Consider the following 20,309-nt stretch of genomic DNA (forward strand, 5'->3'; position numbering starts at 1 on the left):
ATGGCAGTTGAGGAGAGGTGCTTCTTTTTAGACTCTCACAACGACCCTGGAAGACTTATTTTCATTGAGAACTTAGCTACAATCGTCATCAATATCATATGTTCGGTAATAGCTACAGCGGGCAATGGAATACTCTTGGTCACTTTTTTGAAAATAAATCACTTGCGATCCCCCTCTCATCTGCTCCTGGTATGTTTAACATTTGCTGATTTCCTCACCGGTTTTATCGTTCAACCATTTTACGCAGCTTACAAGATTACCCATCAATTGGAGCAAACCTCTTTATCTTGCCACTTCAGGATCATCGTGGAAACTGTTTCGTGGTTCTCTGCGGCAGTTTCATGTTCAATGTTCGTGGCAATTACCCAGGAGAGATACTTTGCTTTGCATTTTCATCTTCGCTATCACGAGGTGATCACCAAAACACGGATTTTGGCATTTATTGTGTTTCATCTGGTGTTGTTTGGGAGTTTCACCGTTTCTAGATTTGCAATGGAAGACAGCAAGCCCTTTTTGGTTGCGACCGTCGTCAGCTTGTTCTCGGCAACTCTAGCGCTATTGATTTCCGATTGGAAAATATATTCATTGGCCCGGCGTCATCATCGCCAGATACAAGGACAGAATGTTATCCAAGCACAACAAAATACTCCAGATCTGATAAGTCTAAGGAAGTCTGCATTAAGAATGGCTGTTGTTGCTTCATTGTTCATGATAGCATATTTACCTTTTACTTGTGTATTAGTAGCATATTTATGGCACAGCTTCACAGTAAATATCGAAGTTGCATATGACATTACAAAGACTATTGCATTCATGCCGGCCTCTTGGAATCCTTTTCTATACTGCTGGAAAATGGCTGACGTTAGGGAAGCAGTAAAGAAGATTTTTAAGAGGCAAACAATTATCACAGTAGTAGAAATGTCATAGGTATCGTCAACAATCCTTTACGAATAGCCTCATGCCATAAAACAAATCTAAAAGAAAAATGTTTATTCCAATTTGGGAGGGCTTTTCAATTATCCTTATTGAGCTAGTATGTGTGTAATTTCGCAGCTCAGAACGAGACCCTAGGAGATCGTTCTTGTGGAAGAGCCTTCCTCTGTCAGTAAGGCAAGTTATAGAAACATTGGCACTTCGAGTTAGCGTTTAATCAAGACTTATTTATTCTCTATAACGCTTTTTGTTGAGATTTTAAGCTTAATATTTAAATTCATGATAGAATTTTTAGGTCTTAATTCTTAAGATAAGTCGGTAGTTTTACTCTCAAATCGTGACTTTTAAGAATCTATTAAGAATCTAGTAATGCACTTTTGATTATTTTCGTAGAAAAAAAAGCGCAATATAAGTAATGAATATTATTACTACCATATAAGTGGACCCGAATATTTTAGTCTAGTATCGTGGCACCATTTGTCGCATTAGTGTTCTAGTAACGAGAGATAACAACCAAGATTTTCACTTTGAGTAACCTCTCTAGACGAAAAGCCATTGATCAAAAGTTTGAGGAGCTCAAAAACAGCGAAATAAGATAAAACAAATTTACTGCCAAGAGTTTGAAGATTGTTTTGACCGGCGACTAAGACGTTTCAAGCCAAATGATTGAATAATTTAACAGCACATCATCATAAGAATATATCATGTAGCTTAGACTAATTGTAATCTTTGTTGATCGTTATATTATATGCTTATCAGCTGTGTGTGATCAGGACGGCGGGTGGCTCTATTTGATAGCCTGGTATCTGTGCCGAAAACCTCTTTGACAGCACGGAAGGCAACATATATTTGTACCAAAAGCCATAGGCCAAAAAAAGAAAAAAAAAAGTACATATATAACCATGCACTTGAAATTCACAAGAAATGTTTTAGTCCCGAAGTTGGGGTGGCTCCGGCGCGTAAATAGGACCACCATACTGGCTGGTTTCGGAAAACATCTTTTAAATAGTTATCGTAAATTATTGAGGGAAAAAAAAGCGTGGTAGTTCCGATCCAAACAAATTCAGTTTCATTTCAAAAACAAAACTCTGAATATTAATTCTGAAAGCTAGAAAGAAAGAGAGAGAGAGAGAGTAAATGTAGATTAATTTAAAATGCGGGAAAATAATCCAGAAATTTCCTTTCCAGAATTAAGGGAACGAGAGCCGAAAATTATTTTGACCTCTGCAGGATTGGAACCCAGGATTTCCTGCATGGATGTATGGCGACCTATGGCGTCACAGCTAAGTCGTTAGCGAAACGATAGTCGAGGTCGTGGATTTCAATCCCGACGAGGCCGAGAAAAATTTTCCCAGGGCCTGATATCGTCACCCATTTCCTTTTAGCGCCAACGTTCAGAAGAACATTTGCGCGTTTTTTTTTCAGCGTCTACCTTTAAACTTCTTAAAGGGCCCTAGTCAGCCACACTTCTGTTTTTGTTTACACGCGAGAGTTTGGCTATCATATTTTATTCTGATCATGTCGAAACCAAGGAAATCACTGGAAACTACTAAAGACAATCAAACATAATTTCAGGAACACAACTTACAGGAAAGCAATAAGATTTTGATTCACCATGCAATGTCAATAATTTCGATGGCATCGAAAATCAGCGTAGACTGACATTTTGTTTATTTTTCTTAGTGTAAATGACATGTATACTGAGTGATTTAGTTATACGTGTTTTGTTATTTCAAAAACCTTGAACTTTTATAAAGGATTACAACAAACATGGATACAGTCGAACTATTCCTTAATGACCCCCGGGGTGGCCGTTATGGGGAGGTTGCAACATTGTTATTTTTCAAATAACGTTTATTACAGCATATAAGTACGTAACGCAATCAAAATATATCAATAAACGAAAACAGACACTCACGATCCGTCAAAGTGTAGCTGTTCATAAAGTGCTGGAAACTGTTGCCACCCTCCTTAAGTCGCCATAATTCGCCCTAAGGTCGCAAGTTATTTCTGCCAATTTTGCTGAAGTCGCCTAAAGTCGCCTTAAATCGTCCAGAGTCGCCTTAAGATAGGGCGACTTAAGGTCCCAGAGTAGTCCTTTAATGGATGTAATAACTTGTCAGCTTCCTTCAAGGCTAGAAAATATTTAGAACTCGCGGCTGGAATTGACCATTTTCATATTCTCGGTATTGGACTGGAACTAGCTTGCAAGTGAGGCTAATGCGGGGAGTCTTTTCAAATGCAAATGACATCAATCTCTCTTTAAATATATTTCCCCGCATGAGCCTCCATTGCAAGCTAGTTTCAGTCCAAGACCGAGAATACGAAAATGACTATTAACATATTATCTTCACTGATTTTCAGTTGTTTTTTTTACTGTTGCTTTGATCACGACGATAACCCAGTGCGTTCCTTGCAGGTAAGGCAGTTTAACTCTGCAGGCAGGAGAAGAGGAAGAGAAAAAGAAACTTCACAAATGGCATTTGAGGAAAGCTGTTTCTTTTAAGATTCTCGAGCACAAAAATTACGACCCTGGTAGACTTATTTTCTCTAAGAATCATCAGTATGACACGTGTATGTTTCCAGTATAGCTACAACGGGCAATGGAATAATCCTGGTCACTTTTTGGAAGTGCTTGCTGGGGTGTTTTTAACAGCTTGCATTGTTGCCTTTGTCGGTTCATCAATGGCTGGACATGTATGTGATATTTCAAAATATCGGTAGCATCACTTGATAATCAGAGGTTGCATTCAACCGACAAAGTATAGCTGTTTAACCCTAAGGTCGCCATGGTTTTTCTGCCAATTTTGCTTAAGTCGCCTGAAGTCGCCAAAAATCGTCAAAAGTTAATGTATGTAATAACTTGTCAGCTTCCTTCAAGGCTATTGTATGTTTTTAATTGATCATAAGACAAAAGCGCCTCTGACGTACATGTATTGCGTGAAAAGCAAACGGTATCAAATAATAGCTAAGAGAAAACTGCACTCTGAATATCGTAACTTTAAAAGACGCATTAATTACACATACAATTACACAACTTTTTATCAGAAAGTTGCACACGGAATTTCCAGCGAAATGAAGTTGTTTAGTGTCCAAATAAAACGATATTACCTAATTCAGCATTTTAATCCTATGTAAACAGTTTCGAAGCAATATCTTTGGTAGACCAGAAATAACTTGATCCACTGAGCGAAATACTGTCTCTGTTCACAATCAGTTTTAAGCACAGTAAAAGAAATATTTTACAATTCTATGACTTCAGTAAAGGGCGTGGAATCCCGCCTCATAACATTGCTCACAGCCTGCCTTAGCTCGTGCATTTTCCAGAAATAAAGAAAAGGATTCCACCAAGATGGCATTAAAGCTATTGTGCGGGTGATATCATAGGCGGCCTCAACATTACTTGTGAAACCAAAAGTCAGATATGCGAATAGGACACATGTAAATGGCAAGTACGAAACCATATACAAAACAGAAACGTATGCCATATTTATGATTGATTTTTTGAACCGTTGCACATCTAAACTTCGGCCGTCAGGTCTAACCAAGCTCTGAGCTTGAATCTGGCAAAAATGTCGGCGAACCTGTTTGTAAATTTTCCAGTAACAGATAAACAGCGTGAAAAGAGACGAAAGCAACCCGAAGATGTTTATATACAAGAATGGTTTGACACCATTCACGGCGAATCTTGAAAGACTCAGGATCGCTGTCGAAATGACAAGGTATGCAATGAAGATTAGAATCTTCCGTGTGGTGACAACTTCATGATATCTGAGGTGATAGTGGAGAGCTAAATAGCGCTCCCCGGTGATGGTTGCAAACAACACGCACGACATGGCAGCCGAAAACCACGCTACCGTCTCTAAAATAATCCTCAGCACGCACGATGTTGCTCTATGTCCGGCGAGGTGGGCGATCTTGTACGCCCCGTAAAATGGCTGAACAATCAAACCAGTTGTGAAATCGGCAAAGGCCAAACACCAGAGAAGCAAATGAGATTGTGATCGCAAATGGTCCGATTTATAGAAAGTGAAGATGATAATGGCGTTCCCCGAAGTAGCGATGAGCGAACAGATCATATTGACCACTGTGGTAACCATGGACTCGATGTAAAGAACTCCTCCAGGTTCAAAGTCGTTTTGCGGGTCAAGATAAAAACATTTTGGATTTGAGATTATGGACCCTACGCTGTCATTCCTGGTCATGTTTTGGTAAACAGACAACTCGTCGTCGTTCATTCTAGCTGAGAAATGTTTTGAAGCAATATATAACTTGACGACTTCCTTAGAGCATGGACAATAAAACCATCTGCTGTATCAGTAGAGAAGTATAAACTGTAGTTATAAATTCGCTCAGTTGCGTTCCTCTCTGAGGTATCCAATTACAAATCGCATTGTTCCCCGCTGTTGTTGATTAGCATTATTGGAGCAGCTGTCGTCAACTGTAATAAATATTGACTTTTAGTGATAATTATTCCCCTCTCCGGTACAACGAATGGCACAGATAGAGTACGGTATTTACTGTGGCCTAAAATGTCGACGTTTATCCGCTCACTACATCGAGATAAATAAGGGTCAAATATCGGTCTTATTTTCATTTCCATTTTTTCATTTCTAGTTCCATGCAGCGTCAGCTTGTAATTCCCAGTACCTTGCGTTAATAGTACGTCGCTTTGTTTGCCAGTGAGGAACAGATTGTCAAAAAATGCCCCGGAAACTCTTTCAGGCGGAGTACGAAATGATTTATCTAACAATTCCGACCAAAAGTGACGGAAATTTTTGTTTAGGAAATCATTTTATGTCGCTTTCATTTTTCAATACCGGTCAGATGAACCAATACAATGGCGAGCTTTAATTAATTTTCCTTTCATACAAGCCTGGCGAAATTTAAAAAAGAAAAAGTGAATATTGAATTTGGGCCAAGCGATCGGACGCCATGGTGGGTATCATTTGCCAGTTCTGTAATGAAGAGACGACTCGATCATCTTTTGAGATTGCTTTTACGAATTAACTTAGACTCAGGGGATGTTTTGAAAGAGATGTCAATAAAGAAAGGGACGATCTCTGCAAAGCTGAAATATAACATTTACAAAGGATTAATATAGATTCTATGCAACAACGTTTAGTCGTAATTTCGGCATTTTGAACTGGTGATTAAAAAGAATGAAAATAGTCGTTCACATGTAAAGGACAAAAATGATGTCGCTCGTTTCCTCATTTTATTTTATGTAAACGAGACAGAATGGCAGTAAATTCAAGATTCCCTTTATTGCAATAACTACATGTACTTAAAATTCAAAATCGTTAACCAAATAAGTGATGAAAAATCCCGCTTCTAATTTATAAACAATCGCTATGTGACAGTTTTTAAGGACGTTCGCGCAAATTGTTTCTGCGCATCCTCACTGCGCACGCAAATTCACACGCCATGTCCTGCATCGAAGCGCGCAAAGTAATTAAATGAACAATGATAGGGCGGATGGCCATTGCTATAGCTTTGCCTAGATTTTACGATCTCGGACGTTCGGTGACCCCTATTTTTCTTTTGATGGATCATTTTCTCTACCGAGTTTCTACGTTTAGCGAAAAAATGAAGAAAATCTATCGATTAGAAGTTTGAATTTTTTGCAAAATGCACCATCGAATTCCGTTCTTTTAAAGTCGTCGTTTATCTGTGCTGTGGTTTCAAATGCCTCTTGAAGGGTTAACTTTTGTGAAAACGTTGGCAATATTTGGAATTATTACGCAACAGACCCACTTCTACAAAATATGACGAAGATCGTTTGCCTCCGTTGACTCACCTTCGATATTTTTCAACTATAAACACCTGTAGACCATGCTGAATTACGTGCCCAAATTTTTCAAAATCAGGGTAGTTTTCCACACGCTTTATCTCTGAACCAAAGTCGAGGACCCCCAATTTGTTTGCATTTCTGACACGAGTAACTCATTATCTGACTGCAGCAAAAATTTAAAAAAAATCTATCGCCCGAACGTCCTTAAAACTTGTCGTACATGCAAATATAACGACGGAGTCGTGACTTGCTTTTGAATATAGAGGTCGGATTGCAAGTAGCACCACGTATTTTGTAAACAGTATTGTACTGTGAAAAATCCGTTGTAAATAACAAATGTTGCTTAGCACCGACAAGACAAAACAGGTTACGCTTCCAAGGAATATCCTTATATTAAAACCGTCAAATTCCAAGAAAAAAAAAAAAAAAAAGAAACATGAAATAGGGTGGTAAGCTATAATCAAGGTAATTATCGATGTCGCGTTAATCGGCTGGTAACAGTGACCATTCCCTACCTGGGTCATACCTCCACATTTCAATCATCATTTGTAATTGTAAGCTCGCTTCTATCACACATTATGCTCTATATTCTGAAATATTGTCTGGAGACAAACTCGGTTATCGCATTTTAGGTAATCGCTTTGGGTAATTTACCCCCTGGTTTTTATTGACTTCCTCGTTTTCCTTCTCTCTTTGATTTCCAGCGCGTATTCGTCAGACATCTTGTACGTTTTCTCTGTCTCCAGTAATGTCTTCATCTTCTCTATTTCCAGCTGCAGTGATCGATTTCGAAAAGCTTCTCGTCTAAGCTTCTCCTTGAGTTGATCCACTGAGCCTCCCCTTCGTTGCAGACCATAGATCAAAGCTTGCAGAGCTACAAGCGCTGTAATTAAATATGACTGAAGGGCCAAGGAAGCTGCTAATGCTCCAATGTTGAGAGCGGTAAAAGTAATTGCTTTCCATGGAACTTGTGTCTTCTTCCGCACAGGCTGTGGTTTTTCTTTTTCCAACTCCCGCTTCTTCTGTTCTTCAAGTTGATCTTCGGCGTAACCGGCTAGTTCCTGCACTGCACCACATAGATCGTCTGTCATTTCATCGTCGTCTTCCTCATCAGCGTTTATCTCTTTCAATGTGCGTATCATATTGTTGTAAAACTTTGCTCTCGCTAGAGCCTTTTCCTCGGCTATGCTCCGCACGGCAACTTCAAGCTCTGTAACTTCCCTTCCTTTGGGAGCCTGTTTGGAGATTATGTTTTGCATTCCTTCCATCTCTTGGAGCTGCCAAATTAGCTTGGCCAGTGTATTTCGCTTTTCCTTCCTTTCTTGTTTTTCCTTCTCAATTTCTTTCACCAGCATATCAATTGCCGACTTCTGCGACTTGACAACTTCAAACTGTCTATCTAAGAGCTCCGTCATCTCATCCATTTCCTCATTTTGTTCTACAAAGTTTTGCCTCTCATCCCTTAACATTTGAGCTACTTTCCTTTTAGTGCTCCATGCGTTAGCAGCGAAGGTCGTTATAATGCAAACTGTCAGATAGGGTACCAAGAAGTGATAGCCGAAAAACTGACACAGCACCACCGAAAACGCAATACAAATAGGAATAGCGGAGAAGGAAATGTTGATAGCTTTGATTCTATACTCCCTCTTCTCTTCGGAAATAATGGCCAACTTCTCGAGCTCTGCAATCTTGGCTTGTCTGTCATTCATGTCTTTTTCCCGCTGCCTCTTCATGTGATCAATTTCTTCTTTCAACAGTTTGTATTCTTCAAATCCCCTTTTGATTTTTTCGGCCTCAGAAAGCTTCGTTTTTTCGATCTCTAACTTCATTTTGGCTTCAAAATCTTCTGCTTCTAATTCCCTTTGTTTATTAGACATCGCTTCCTTGCTCGCAATAATCTCTTCAACTTCCACCCGTTTAACTTCTTTATCGGCCAACTCCTCTTCCAGCTGCCTTTTCAACTCTTCAATAAGGCTTGCATCTCCCTCCTGACGAATCTTCATTTCTTCGATTTTGCTAAGAAGCACTTTCTCTTGCTCTTCCTTATCAGTCAACTTCTTCTTCAAACTTGCATCTTGGCCAGAGATACCAAGTCCCGTTTTCTTGAACCGATAGGCGAAAAGCAGAAGGACAACTGGAGTTAGGACAGACGCAAGCATAGTACCCGACCTTTTTGATCCAAAACCAAGCGCCAGTAAAGGTACAACGACAACAAGAATCAACAAGCCAAATAACAACTTTTTCTTGCTTAACTGCGAACGACTTCGCTTATCTTCCAGGTTCTTCTGAAGGAGAACGCTCGCGTCATAACACGTTGGTACGTCATCGCCTATGTAGTCAGATTCTGTGCTGGTTCCCTTGCTTTCATTGAGCGCGGATTGGTTTGTCGTTCCAACCAAATCTGGTAGAGGCAATATGTTTTCACAAACGATTTCTTGAGACTTTTTGAGTGTTCCTTCGTTCTCTATGCTATCACCGGCTAGAGACTCGTTTTCGGTGCTTGATGCGTTCTCCTTTAGTTCCACCATTTCCTTCCCATATCGGTTTTCAATAGAAGTCAGCAATATTTTGAGGCGTTTCAATTTCTTTTCCTTCTCGTCGATTTGCAAAGAAAGAACGCCTCGCAGGCTACTTCGTCTCTTCAAATAAGTCTTTTCGTTTTCGTTCGGTAGTTTGGCGCGTTTGTCGTCCTCTTTCAAGCTCTTTGCCATCTGCTGATGACCAGTAATTTCTTCTTCAAGGGAATCTATTTGCTGCTGAAGGTCACGTACCATCTCAAACGCTGAATTAATGTCTTCCTTGCTTTTCCTCGCTTTCTCGGCATTCTTCGCCGCGTCTTCTCTTTCCTTCTCCGCCTTCAGTCCTTGGTAGACAGACTTCATAATCTGAATAGATACTTGTAACTCTCTTTGCTTTTCGTCTTTCTTGGAGAGCTTCGATTTGTATTCATTATTAAGATCTTGAATCAGCTTTTCTTTTTGCATTAATAATGTACTCAGTCTTTGGATTTCGCTCTCATCCCTGAAAACTGTGGTTTGTTTAGGTGACTTGGCCTTTTCTGTCAACTCTATAATGATCTTCCCTTTTTCATTCAGAGCACTTCTCAAGTTATTAGCTTCGGTGTGAGCTTCCTCTACTAAAAACGTCTTCATCTCGACGTCTGTCAGAAGAAGCTGGTAGGAAGATTGAAGCTTTTTAAGCTGAGTTTCTGCCTTTTCCGCCCTGTGTTGCATCTTCTTAAGAGATAGCTGTTGGCCTTGACTTTCTCCTCTCCCACTTAACTGTTGACGAAGGCTATTCAGTTCAGTTAACTTGTAATTGATGATTTTCTTTACGTTGTCTACCTCCTCTCGTAAGTCGCTTAAAACCTCTTTCGAGTCCTTATCTGCTGACATTCTTCCACAACGATCTGGACTTGCGTCAGTACTATCATCCCCACTCGTCTTCTCTACTTTTCGTTTTTCCTCTTTCAAAAGAATATCTACTTCATCTAACTGTCTCCTGAGCTCGTTCACCTGATCAGAGGTATCTCGAGCAAAGCTCTCCTTTTCTTTGTAAAGTATTTCAATGGCTTTAAGTTCCTTATTAAGTTCTTCTATTTTCTCTTCTTGCACTTCACATAGGTCTCGCAGTTTGATATTTTCTTCCTTTCTTGCCCGATTCTCTCTCATCTGTTCTTCGCATTGCTCCGTAGCAGCATGCAGACGCTTGAATCCCTCGCCAACTTTATTTTCCAGTGATTTAACGAGCTCATTTTGATCCTGATTTGCTCTCTGTTGCTCTGCCAGCAAAACTTCAAACGAGTGACTTCGATTTCTCTCGCTGTCCAGATCTTCTTGGAGCTTATCAAAATCTTTTCGGTAATTGTCCCTTTCGCTCTCAAAAACTCTCATCCTGTCCTCGGTGGCCTGAAGTTCTGCAAGTCTTTCTTCTTTTAATTTCTTCTCATCTTCATACGTTCTACTTGTGTCCTCCAACAGTTTTTCTCTTTCAGCGAGTCGCCTTTTCCGTTCTTTTGACTTGAGTTTAACATTCCTTTTCACATTCCGTCCAGCTAATATTTTGTTTAGAAGGTCATCATACGGACTTAACACGGCTGGAAGATCATCGCTCTCTTGGGCCCAGGCGCGACGTCCTCTCAAGTTGTAATTCTCATCCTGATCACGTATTTCCTTTTCTTCGTCGGTAGAACTTTGGCTGTCTTCCATGTCTTTTGTGAGTTCTTTAGCCATTTGTGCAAGCCACAAATCCCTTTTTTCCACGGATCTTTGCAAATCTTGTCTTGCGGTGTCCTTCTCAAGGACGTTCAACTTTTCCGCTTCTAACATGGATTCAAGTTCTTCCGCCTTCCTTGCCTGGATTGCAAGCTTCTCTTCGACTTCATACTTCATTTCCTCGGCGAGTTTTCTTTCTACTTCCTTTCTGTTATACTCTTCCTCACGACTGGTTCGTAGCTGCTCGTGTAGATCGAAGCTGCTTTGCTTCTCTGATTCTAACTGACTCTTTATTTCATCCTTAGCTATGCGTTCAGTATAAAGCTGCCCCTCCAGCTCGGTCAGAACATTGTCACGTCGTACAATCTCATTTCTCTCCTCGCGAAGTAATTCATCGAGCTTTCGGCTTTGCTCTCTTTCTATCTCGATTGTTCTTTTGAGTTCTTCAAAAATCTCGTTGTCTTGAGCAACTTGTGCTTCTAGATCCCGGACTTTCTCCTGAAAAATCTGTCCAGTGATTTTCTCTTGATCGTGTTGTTCTGCAATCTCACGGTTCTTCACCACCTCCGCATCGATTCTACTTCGGAGTTCCTGAAATAGAAGTTCATCCCTCGCGGTGGTTTCTTCTAGTTCTTTAATTCTTTCTTCCATTTGCGCCTTTGAAAACTTCTCACTTTCCAGGTTGGCCAAAAGCTCCTCTACTCGTATCTTCTCAGCTGCTAGCTCGTTGATCAATGCATTTATCTCTTCGTCTTTCTCTTTGTTCAGTCTCTCAGCTCGCTCCAGTTTCTCCAGGACCTCGAACTGTTTTTCTTCGCCTTTCAAGCAATTGTCTCTCAAACTATCCAACATTTCTTTGTCGGAGTTAATAATAGATTCGCTTTCTTTGAGTTTCATCTGTAATTCAACTATTCGGCTTTGCTCAGACTGCAGACGTTCGGACAGAATCTTATAACACTTTCGCTCTGTATCCAAATCGGATCTAAGTTCATCCATGAGTTGCTCCTTCTGTTTGACGTCATCAAATTGCTCTCTCAACTTGTTCTCCGTCTCCAGCACCACATTCTTGTCCCTGCAAAGCAATTCCTGGAGATTTTCCTTTGCCTCCTGCTCCTCAGAAAGCTTTGCTTTCGTCTTGTCAAGTTCGCGTTCGAATTCTGATTTCATTAGCTGCTCAAAAGACAACTTCTCTTTCAGCTGCTTGGTTAACTGCATTTCTTCTTCCAGAACATCTCTCGTCTCGCATAATCTATTTTGTTCCTCATTTATTATGTCACGCAAATGTTTCATCTGTTCCTCTTGCTCAACTCCCCGAACTTGTTCGTTAGTGAGGGCTTCACTGATTCGAAGCGTTCTATCTTCTGCCTCTTCGATGAGTTTGCGCAGTTCTTCGCTACGTTCTCCCTCCCTTTTCAACTTCTCCGTAATGTTCTTAATCATGGTATCTTTCATGGCAGCGTGATTGCGCTCCATCTCTAAGCGTTCAGTCAATTCAAACACGTGATTCTGTTCCTTTTCCAGATAAGACTTCAACTCGTCGAGGAGAGCAGTTTGCTTCAGCATCTCATTTTCTAATTCCTTGATTCGTATTTCCTTCTGTGACTTTTCTGCAGCAGATATATCGACCGTCTTTCGTACCTCTTGGTCTGCTTGTATTCGAATTTCGTCCAGCTTAGTTTTGCTTTCCCGAAGATTATCTTCCATTTCTTTTATCACGCGCTCTTGTAAGTCAAAATTGCGTTCTTTTTCTTCCGCCAAGTCTGCTTCGAGCCTGTGAATTGTTCCTTCTGCTTCACGAATATCCACTTGTGATGCTGCTACTATCTTCTCCTTCTCCCTAAGTTCTTCCTCCAGTAGTTTTATCTTATCTTCAAGCCTTCCTTTTGTCATTTCCTCTTGTTGTAAATTGGTCACTAAATGATCAATCTTGACTTCGTTCTTTGCCACTGTCGCTTTCAAGTCATCTCTTTCGACTTCCCAAGGTCCTCGCTTTGCCCTGTCGTCTTCAAGGTTATTTCTAATCTCGTACAGAATTGACGAAAACTCGACGTTTTTCTTGACCACCTCATCTAACTTGTCTTGTAATTCCTCAATCCTTCGGGCTTCTTCCGAAAATATGGTCTCCAACAGTTCTTCGAAGTTTGACAACTGCTTGCTTAGTTCATGCTCAGGCATGCTTCGTACTATCTTCGTAGGACTTTCCGGTCTGCCATCAGCTGAATCGCCCACTTCTTCTTCCGGTCCAAGTTCGCCGCTTAATTCCTGGTACCTCTTCCTTATTTCGCCAAGTTCTTGTTTCATCTCCTCCACGAGATTGTCGTACTCTGTCGATTTGCCTAGCAAATCTGCAATTTTCTTGTCTTGTTTGCTATTTTTGTCCGCTTGAGTCTTCAGCTCAGCTCGGATATTCTTGCTTGTTTCCTCAACGGTGCTTACACTGGCTTTGAGTTCTCTGATGAAAGAACTGTGTGAGGCAAGCCGCTCGTTGATTCTTTTTACTGCAGCATCAGGGGAACCCATGCGGTGCGTTTCGTGTGAGCCAGGTGACATGCAGTGTAAATGACGATTTATCTTGTCCACTTTTCCCTTAATGTCGTTGACAGTTTTCTGGTATTCCTCGACTCTGCGCTTCAGGTCCTTGCTAACCTCCTTCTTTTCACTAGATTGTCCCTTCTGTGATGACAGCACCCCTTCAATAGTTTGAGCCCGTAGTTTCTCCTTATCCACTTGTACTTCTAAATCTCGAATGAGTTTCTGCCCATCTTCAACCTTCTTTGCCATCTCTTCGGAATGTTGTAGTTGCTGCATGGCCTTTTCTTTCATAGCATGTAGCTGTGCTGTAAGTTCTTCGTTTCTTTTAAGGTCTCTGTTGCTGGCTTCGTTTAACTTAGAGATAAGTTTGTCCCGATCTTGGACATGCCTTTGCTCAGCTCTTAATCTGCCACGAAGATCTTCCACGACATCTTCCAACCTGACAATCTCATCTTGGATGTACTTTCGTTTCCTGTCTTTGTATTGTTCCTTCTTAGAATAAAGTACCTTTCGGGCCTCATTTGCTTCCTCCGTTCGTCCTTGGTCTGATTCGTCCGCGTCCTTTATTTCAGCATTCAGGTTCACCATTTCTTCTAATTGTTGAATCATCTCCTCGTATACTATATTTCTCTCCTTTTCGCTTTCCAAGATTTCCAAAAGTTCCTGAACTTGAGCTTCTCGTTCTTCTAGTTCTTCGTCGGCGTCAAAATGTTCAAAATGTCCGGGTAATCCAGCTGTTCCCAGCCTTTGTTCAAGTTCTTGAACATATCTGGCCGCCTTCTCACCTGATTCACTTGGTTCTCCTTCAATCCCAAGAACTGACTCTTTGATCCTCATCACATTTCGCATTCTTTCAATTTCTCCTTTAAGATACTTAATAATCTCCGATTTTGTCTGACTGTCCATTTTGGACAAACCTAGCTGACCTTGAAGCTGCAATATCTCGTCCCTGAGCCTCTGTTCCTCAACGGCGTAGCTCTCAACTAGTTCTTCGATGCCAAGTTCCTTTTCGTTAACGTTCTGTTTTAACTCTTCAATGATGTTAAGAAGCTGCTCGTTTTGCTTTTCTGCCTCCATTATGTTCTCAATAGAACTTGACTTGATCCCCTGGTTATACTGATTTAAAGCATCGGCATCTGAAAGCTGCTCCTCGAGTTCATAAATAACTCGTTGGCTGTCCTCGTTCTTTTTGCGTTCTTCTTCTATTTGGGCTTTTAATTTAAGTATCTCACTATCTTGGTTACCACTTTTCTCCCTTTCCTTTTGCAATTCGCTCTCAGCAAGTTCAGCTACTTTTGTTATTTCTTTGTTTTCTGATTCAGTCAGGTAAATCTTCTTTTCCAACATTTCGCATTTTATCGAATACTCATTTTGAACTGAGCGTTCCGAGTTGAGGTTTACCAGCGCTTGTTTAAGTCTTTCTTCCTTCTCCTGCAAGCCCCTGTCTTTTTCTTGAAGGATGCCTGACAATAAGTCATTATTCTCCTTGATCCACTCTAGTTCTTTCTCCACATTCTCCAGTTTCTCCTTGGTGTTTTTTAACTCAGCTTTGATATATCTTATCTCTACCTCTTTTTCCTCTAGGGTGTGCTCATTCTGAACCATTCTGTTTTGTAGCTCCATGATACTCTGTTCATTGTCTTCGTTTCTTTGTCTTTCAGCCCTAAGTTTGACTTTTAGTTCTTCATAATCGTAAAGTTGAGAACGCAGTTCCTCGATCGTTTCCACCTTTTCCTTGATGGTATCCAATAACGTGGTGATTTCCTTTTGAAGAAGTTCAATTCTTTTCAGGCCGAGTTCATTCTTGGATTCCTCGTCCTCTATTTTATTCTTGAGTCTTGAAACCTCCATTTCCATGTCGAAGTTGGCTCTCTTCTCGCCGCTGATAGTTTGCTGGAGCTCCCCGACTCTCTCTCGCAACTCCATGACCCTTTCTCTTTCTTCTGCGATATCTTCATTCAGAGCTTTGTTTTGGGATTCGAGGTCAGCAGCCAACTTTTCATTTTCGTCCAGCAAATTCCGGATTGTGTCAATCAGCTGTCCTTGCTCCTCTTTCCCTTTTTCTTCAACCTCGATTTTTCGCAAGAGCTTTTCTATCTCACTGGTGTTTTCATTGTTGCGATCTCTTTCCCCTTTGATTTCGCTTTCTAAGTTTTCTATATACCCTTGATTTTCCTCTAGCTTGTTCTTCAGCGTCTGCACGAGGCGGTTAACCCGCTTAAATTCGTTTGCGTTATCCTCTCCCGCATCTTCGTCGTCTTTTGCATCGTCAAGAACCTGCAATTCCTTTTGTATTTCAAACAGCAGCGCTTCTGCATCATTTTTCCCTTGTTCTCCAACCAAGAGTCGCTCTCTTAAGGATTCCACGTCCTCTTCTAGGAGTTTATTACGCTCCTGGAGCATCTCAATCTTCCTTTGATTAAGTTCTTCTCGCGATTCCAGGTCTTGCAGTCTTCCCTTGATTCGATCAGATTCCATCTCCATTTCAAACTTAGCACTGTTCTCTTCATTCAGCTCCTGACGGAGATCTTTCAGCTTCTCTCTTAGATCTTCTGCTATTTCATCGTGGAAAGTTCGATTTTGAAGAATTGTCTGTTCCGCTTCTGAAAGTTTACTCTTCATTAGGGTTATGGCATCATCCAGTTCCTTGTTATGTTCACGGAGAGCCACAATTCCAGTTTCCTTCCTCTCTATTTCATCGACCTGAGCCTTGTTACGATCTTTTTCGTCATTTAACTGCTGACGGAGGTCTTTGATCTGCTCTCTTAGATCATCAGTAACGTCATCATGCAACGTCTGAGTTTCAAGAATCGTCTGTTCTGTTTCCAATATTTTCCCCCTCAGAAGGGAAATCTCGTCATCTAATGTCTTATTATGTTCTTTGAGAGTTCCGATCTCAGCTTCCATCCTTTCTATTTCTCTTCTCATGTCTTGTTCGTTAGAATCCGTATCTCTCTTCAGCAAAACCAATTTACGACTGTATTCTCTTGCAACTTCTGAAGCTTTCCTCCAGGCATTTAACGACTGAGTAACGTCCTCAACATTACCTTTGGAATAGAGGCTCAACTTCCTCTTCTTTCCCTCTCTAAACTTGCGGCGAACAGCATCAAGCCAATCGTCAACTTCTTGCTTCAAATCCAGGAACTCTTTACGACCTTCGCCGGTTGAAAGCGATGCAGTTTGTATGCCTTGAGCTAGCTCCGTAAACCGAGGAGCCTTTTCCTCCTCTAATCTTACTTCATCTAAGATGTCGTCCAGTTTCACAACCTTCTCAGTGACATCCAGGCATCTGAAGTTAATCAATTCGCAATATTCCTCAAATTCAACCTTTATCTTCTCGCCTTCATTAAACGATCCTTTGAGTTCGCTGAGTTTCGATGATATTCCCTGCAGATGTCTAGCTTCATTGTGATATTTTTCTGCGACCTCCTCTAAGTGCACTCTCTTTTTCTTAATCTTGTCTGTTATGGAAGCTACTTGTTCGAGAAGTTTCTTTGGGAGGGTTTCAGCCTTTGCTGGATTTTCAAGGTTATCGGCGTTTCCGTCTTCGTCAGCCATGGTGGCTTAACACTCTGAAATATACATAAGCGGGAAAAAAAATGTGAATCTGTGATGGATCTACAATATCACGACAGCAACAATTTGACGATATCAAAAAATCTGAATGCTTAATTAGGCAAATAAACGGAGGGAGTACAAGAAAGCAAAAATGCAATTTTAACAAACCAGGAGAACAAACGAAAATATCACAAATGAGACAGACGCTGCTGGGTATAAAGAAGTAATGCTGGCCGAAGAACAAAAATGGGAAGTTTAAGAGGTAATCATGTGTAGTCAGGAGTTAGGAAGGCATTTATGTAAATATCGCTGAATGATTCCATTTAGCTACTGGGGAAAAGCCAAATAAAAATATGTAACCAAAACTTTGACTAAACAAACGCATTTTAAACGAATTTAAATAGGAAGTGAAGCTTGTTAAAAGAACGCAGATTTGGGTTTAGCAACAGAATCAGTTTCAAATCACATCATGTCTTGAAGTAGTATTTTCAAGTTGGCTAAACTTCCCAACAAACATTAATCATTTTTAAAATTCTGTTTTAACTTGAATTGTCTCCAAGCCGCAAGCCTGTCATTAGAAAGCTAACTTAAACAAAACACCTGTATTTCGAACTGGTACCAGCCTTACAGCACATCGATCATAATATTGTTTGGTAGGCTATAGAATGACATTCTAGCGAAATAATACGCGTTAAGGTGAGAGGCGCTCTCAAAAAGTATATGCTATTCTACTCTTAGTACAAGGAATATATTGACACTTTTTATATCTCTTATTCCACGTTCATGTTCGGAGCAATGACTGTCCTATTTACTAGTATTACGCCTCAATGATTTGACTATTAAAAAGTATTTGGAACAAATAGTTCGGAAATTCATTCTTGTTTGATAGGTTGAACAGAAGCAGCATTCTCTTGTTGAAACATCTAAACTCACTACTACAAATAAGTCTTCAATTTAAATCTACAACACGTGTATGAGCTAGCTGTAATTCTTACAAACATAATTATGACGCTTTCTTACGATGAAGCTGATGCATATGATTGTCGCATTTAACGTCTTTGTGACGGATTGCCAAACCTATCAACTCCAACAGCTTTGAAAGTCGAACTTCACAAACTGCTCTGGAGTGAAAAATGCCGATAAGTGGTGCAGGAATCGCTGTTGGACTCTGTTGAAAGCAGCTCAACAAATACTCCGCTAATCCACAGTTAGAAAACAATCTTTCTACTGGAAAATAGCGCACGCAGCCTACGGTTATTAATAATTTATGTCGAAAACAAAGCGTTGTCAATTTTGGGGAGGTGGTTGCATCTAACATTCCGCAAAGCATATAACCCTGCACTTAGTCCATTGCATCAAGTTGCTTCACATAACGACAGTTTGTTTCATAATGGCCAGAAAAGCTGCTAAGAAAGATCAAAATGCCGTGCCAGGTGGATTCAACTACGGAATATTAGTGGAGTTTTTCATTTTTCTTGCTCTGCAAGGCTTTGACATTTATTGCAACTACGGCGTCTATTTTGAATCATCAAAGTCGTTGGATATTTATGACGACTATAGTGCGTCTCTTCTCGTCTCAAACGGCACACAACCCAGAGGAGGCATAAACCTAACAGTTAGTCCGCTGGGTTTCTGTTCTAGTTCCGCTTTTAAGCCGAAGAAAACCATAGAACTGTTTGAACAATATGAACAAACCTTAGAGATTTACTTTGCCTTTACAATTATAGCGACAATCATTTTCTGTCTCCACTTTTTGCTATGGGTGATAACTATTGTATTTTCACTAATGGAAGCCGACTTTTTGCAAGAGAACTGGGCGTTATTAGTTAAGGGCAAGATTGCGTTCACACTGGCGGCAAACTTCGTGCAGGATATTCCTTGTTCCACCATTGGCATTGAGCTTTATCTTCTGAGAAGAGGAACAAATGGACTTATATGTTGGCAATGCTCAATGGACCCAAAGTGCACGTCGGTAGATTACCTTGAAACACTTTTAGCTCCGAGTTCCCAAGCCTTGAGTTTGCTTATCGTAGCAATATGCTTAACAACACTGTGGAAAGCAATCTCGTCGTTTTTCAGATGGAGTCGAGTAGATCAGTGCGATGTCTTCATAATTCGTGCGACGACATCTTTGTTTGCAGGGTTCCTATACGCTTGTATCATCATGACTCCAGCTATGACAATTCTGAAGTATCGGTATTTCACCCTTCCGGGTGTGACAGCAGGATTTATCTCTGATTTAGTAGATAAGTTGTTTATTATAGGAGCACTGTTCTGGTCCGTAGGGATTTTGACTGTATGTTGCTGTCCATTACTTCGCTTAATAAGACTAGCTCAATAGCAGTTTTTATTCTAAGAAACGTTTTCAAAGAAGCTACTACTTTTCGTTATTATCATTGCCTATAATTTTGCTTCAAGCTATCGTAGATTAATAAATTGATTTTTTTATTTGGTATCTAGAGGTTTTCTTAAGTTCTAATAAACGGGAGGAGAAGTGATTGGCATTTGTTTTGAGCATTAATAGCCAGTTGGCAGTCTCAGTGAAGGAAACCAGTCATCCGAAATTCGCCTTTCCAAGTCCAAGACTACTTTTTCCCTTACTAAGTTGTTACATGTTACTGCGTGTCACCTTCGGCATCACAATACATGCGTTAAAGCATTTCGATTTACCTTTTGTTGAAGCCTATTAAAATGCACATACATAAAAAATAAATATAAAATCAGAAACGTTTGTTTTGAGCCAAGTCGCGTTCCTTTGATTTATTTGACCGGTTTTTCTTTTTTTTAACTTTTTTTTCCCACTGAATTTATGCAACGGTAACGTTTCCAATAACTCGTTTCTTTTCGTGATTTTTAACGTCAAATTAATATGTTTCTCGTTGGAGCTAATGAACACCAAGTATGAGATGAAGAATACAGCTGGAAACGACAAAACCACAATTTATGGTTCTTTTTCAAGCCACCTGCTGTCATCCTGTTTGAAGTGTCTTGTTCTTTCGGATTTATTGGGGACGATTATGTTTAAATCCAAGGAACGCAAATTAAAAGCCTTGACAGAAAAATGGCTAAGTATTGGAGATGTTTTTCGGTTGATATTTATCTTTACAACTGTACATACGGCAGCAAACAAATGTCAAAAACAGAATGCAAGTCTACCACAAGCATTCTTTTAACTGCATAAATTATAAATTATTAACCGCCCCCGAACGAAAACAATGAAAGTTGACAACGTTTGGTTTCAACGAATATTGTGTGCTCGATATTATGAAACTTTTAAT

General features: G+C 40.3%; 3 protein-coding genes across 3 annotated transcripts; 1 reads left to right on the top strand and 2 right to left on the bottom strand.

Annotated features, from left to right (window-relative positions):
* LOC145501718 (histamine H2 receptor-like) lies at nucleotides 1-927 on the top strand. Its single transcript, XM_081481127.1, has one exon. The coding sequence runs from the start codon at nucleotides 1-3 to the stop codon at nucleotides 925-927; it is 927 nt and encodes a 308-aa protein (XP_081337253.1).
* Nucleotides 928-3,948: 3,021 nt separating this feature from the next.
* LOC145500800 (uncharacterized) lies at nucleotides 3,949-5,330 on the bottom strand. Its single transcript, XM_081480338.1, has one exon. The coding sequence runs from the start codon at nucleotides 5,169-5,171 to the stop codon at nucleotides 4,176-4,178; it is 996 nt and encodes a 331-aa protein (XP_081336464.1). The 5' UTR covers nucleotides 5,172-5,330; the 3' UTR covers nucleotides 3,949-4,175.
* Nucleotides 5,331-6,186: 856 nt separating this feature from the next.
* On the bottom strand, nucleotides 6,187-18,152 carry LOC145500753 (uncharacterized). The gene is made up of 2 exons (XM_081480275.1): nucleotides 18,052-18,152; nucleotides 6,187-17,045 (listed from the first exon to the last, which is right to left on the bottom strand). The coding sequence occupies exon 2, from the start codon at nucleotides 17,029-17,031 to the stop codon at nucleotides 7,378-7,380; it is 9,654 nt and encodes a 3,217-aa protein (XP_081336401.1). The 5' UTR covers nucleotides 17,032-17,045; nucleotides 18,052-18,152; the 3' UTR covers nucleotides 6,187-7,377.
* Between the last annotated feature and the right edge of the window lie 2,157 nt (nucleotides 18,153-20,309).

This window comes from Orbicella franksi, chromosome 10, assembly GCF_964199315.1.
Source record: "Orbicella franksi chromosome 10, jaOrbFran1.1, whole genome shotgun sequence".
In the NCBI taxonomy this organism is placed as follows: Eukaryota; Metazoa; Cnidaria; class Anthozoa; order Scleractinia; family Merulinidae; genus Orbicella; species Orbicella franksi.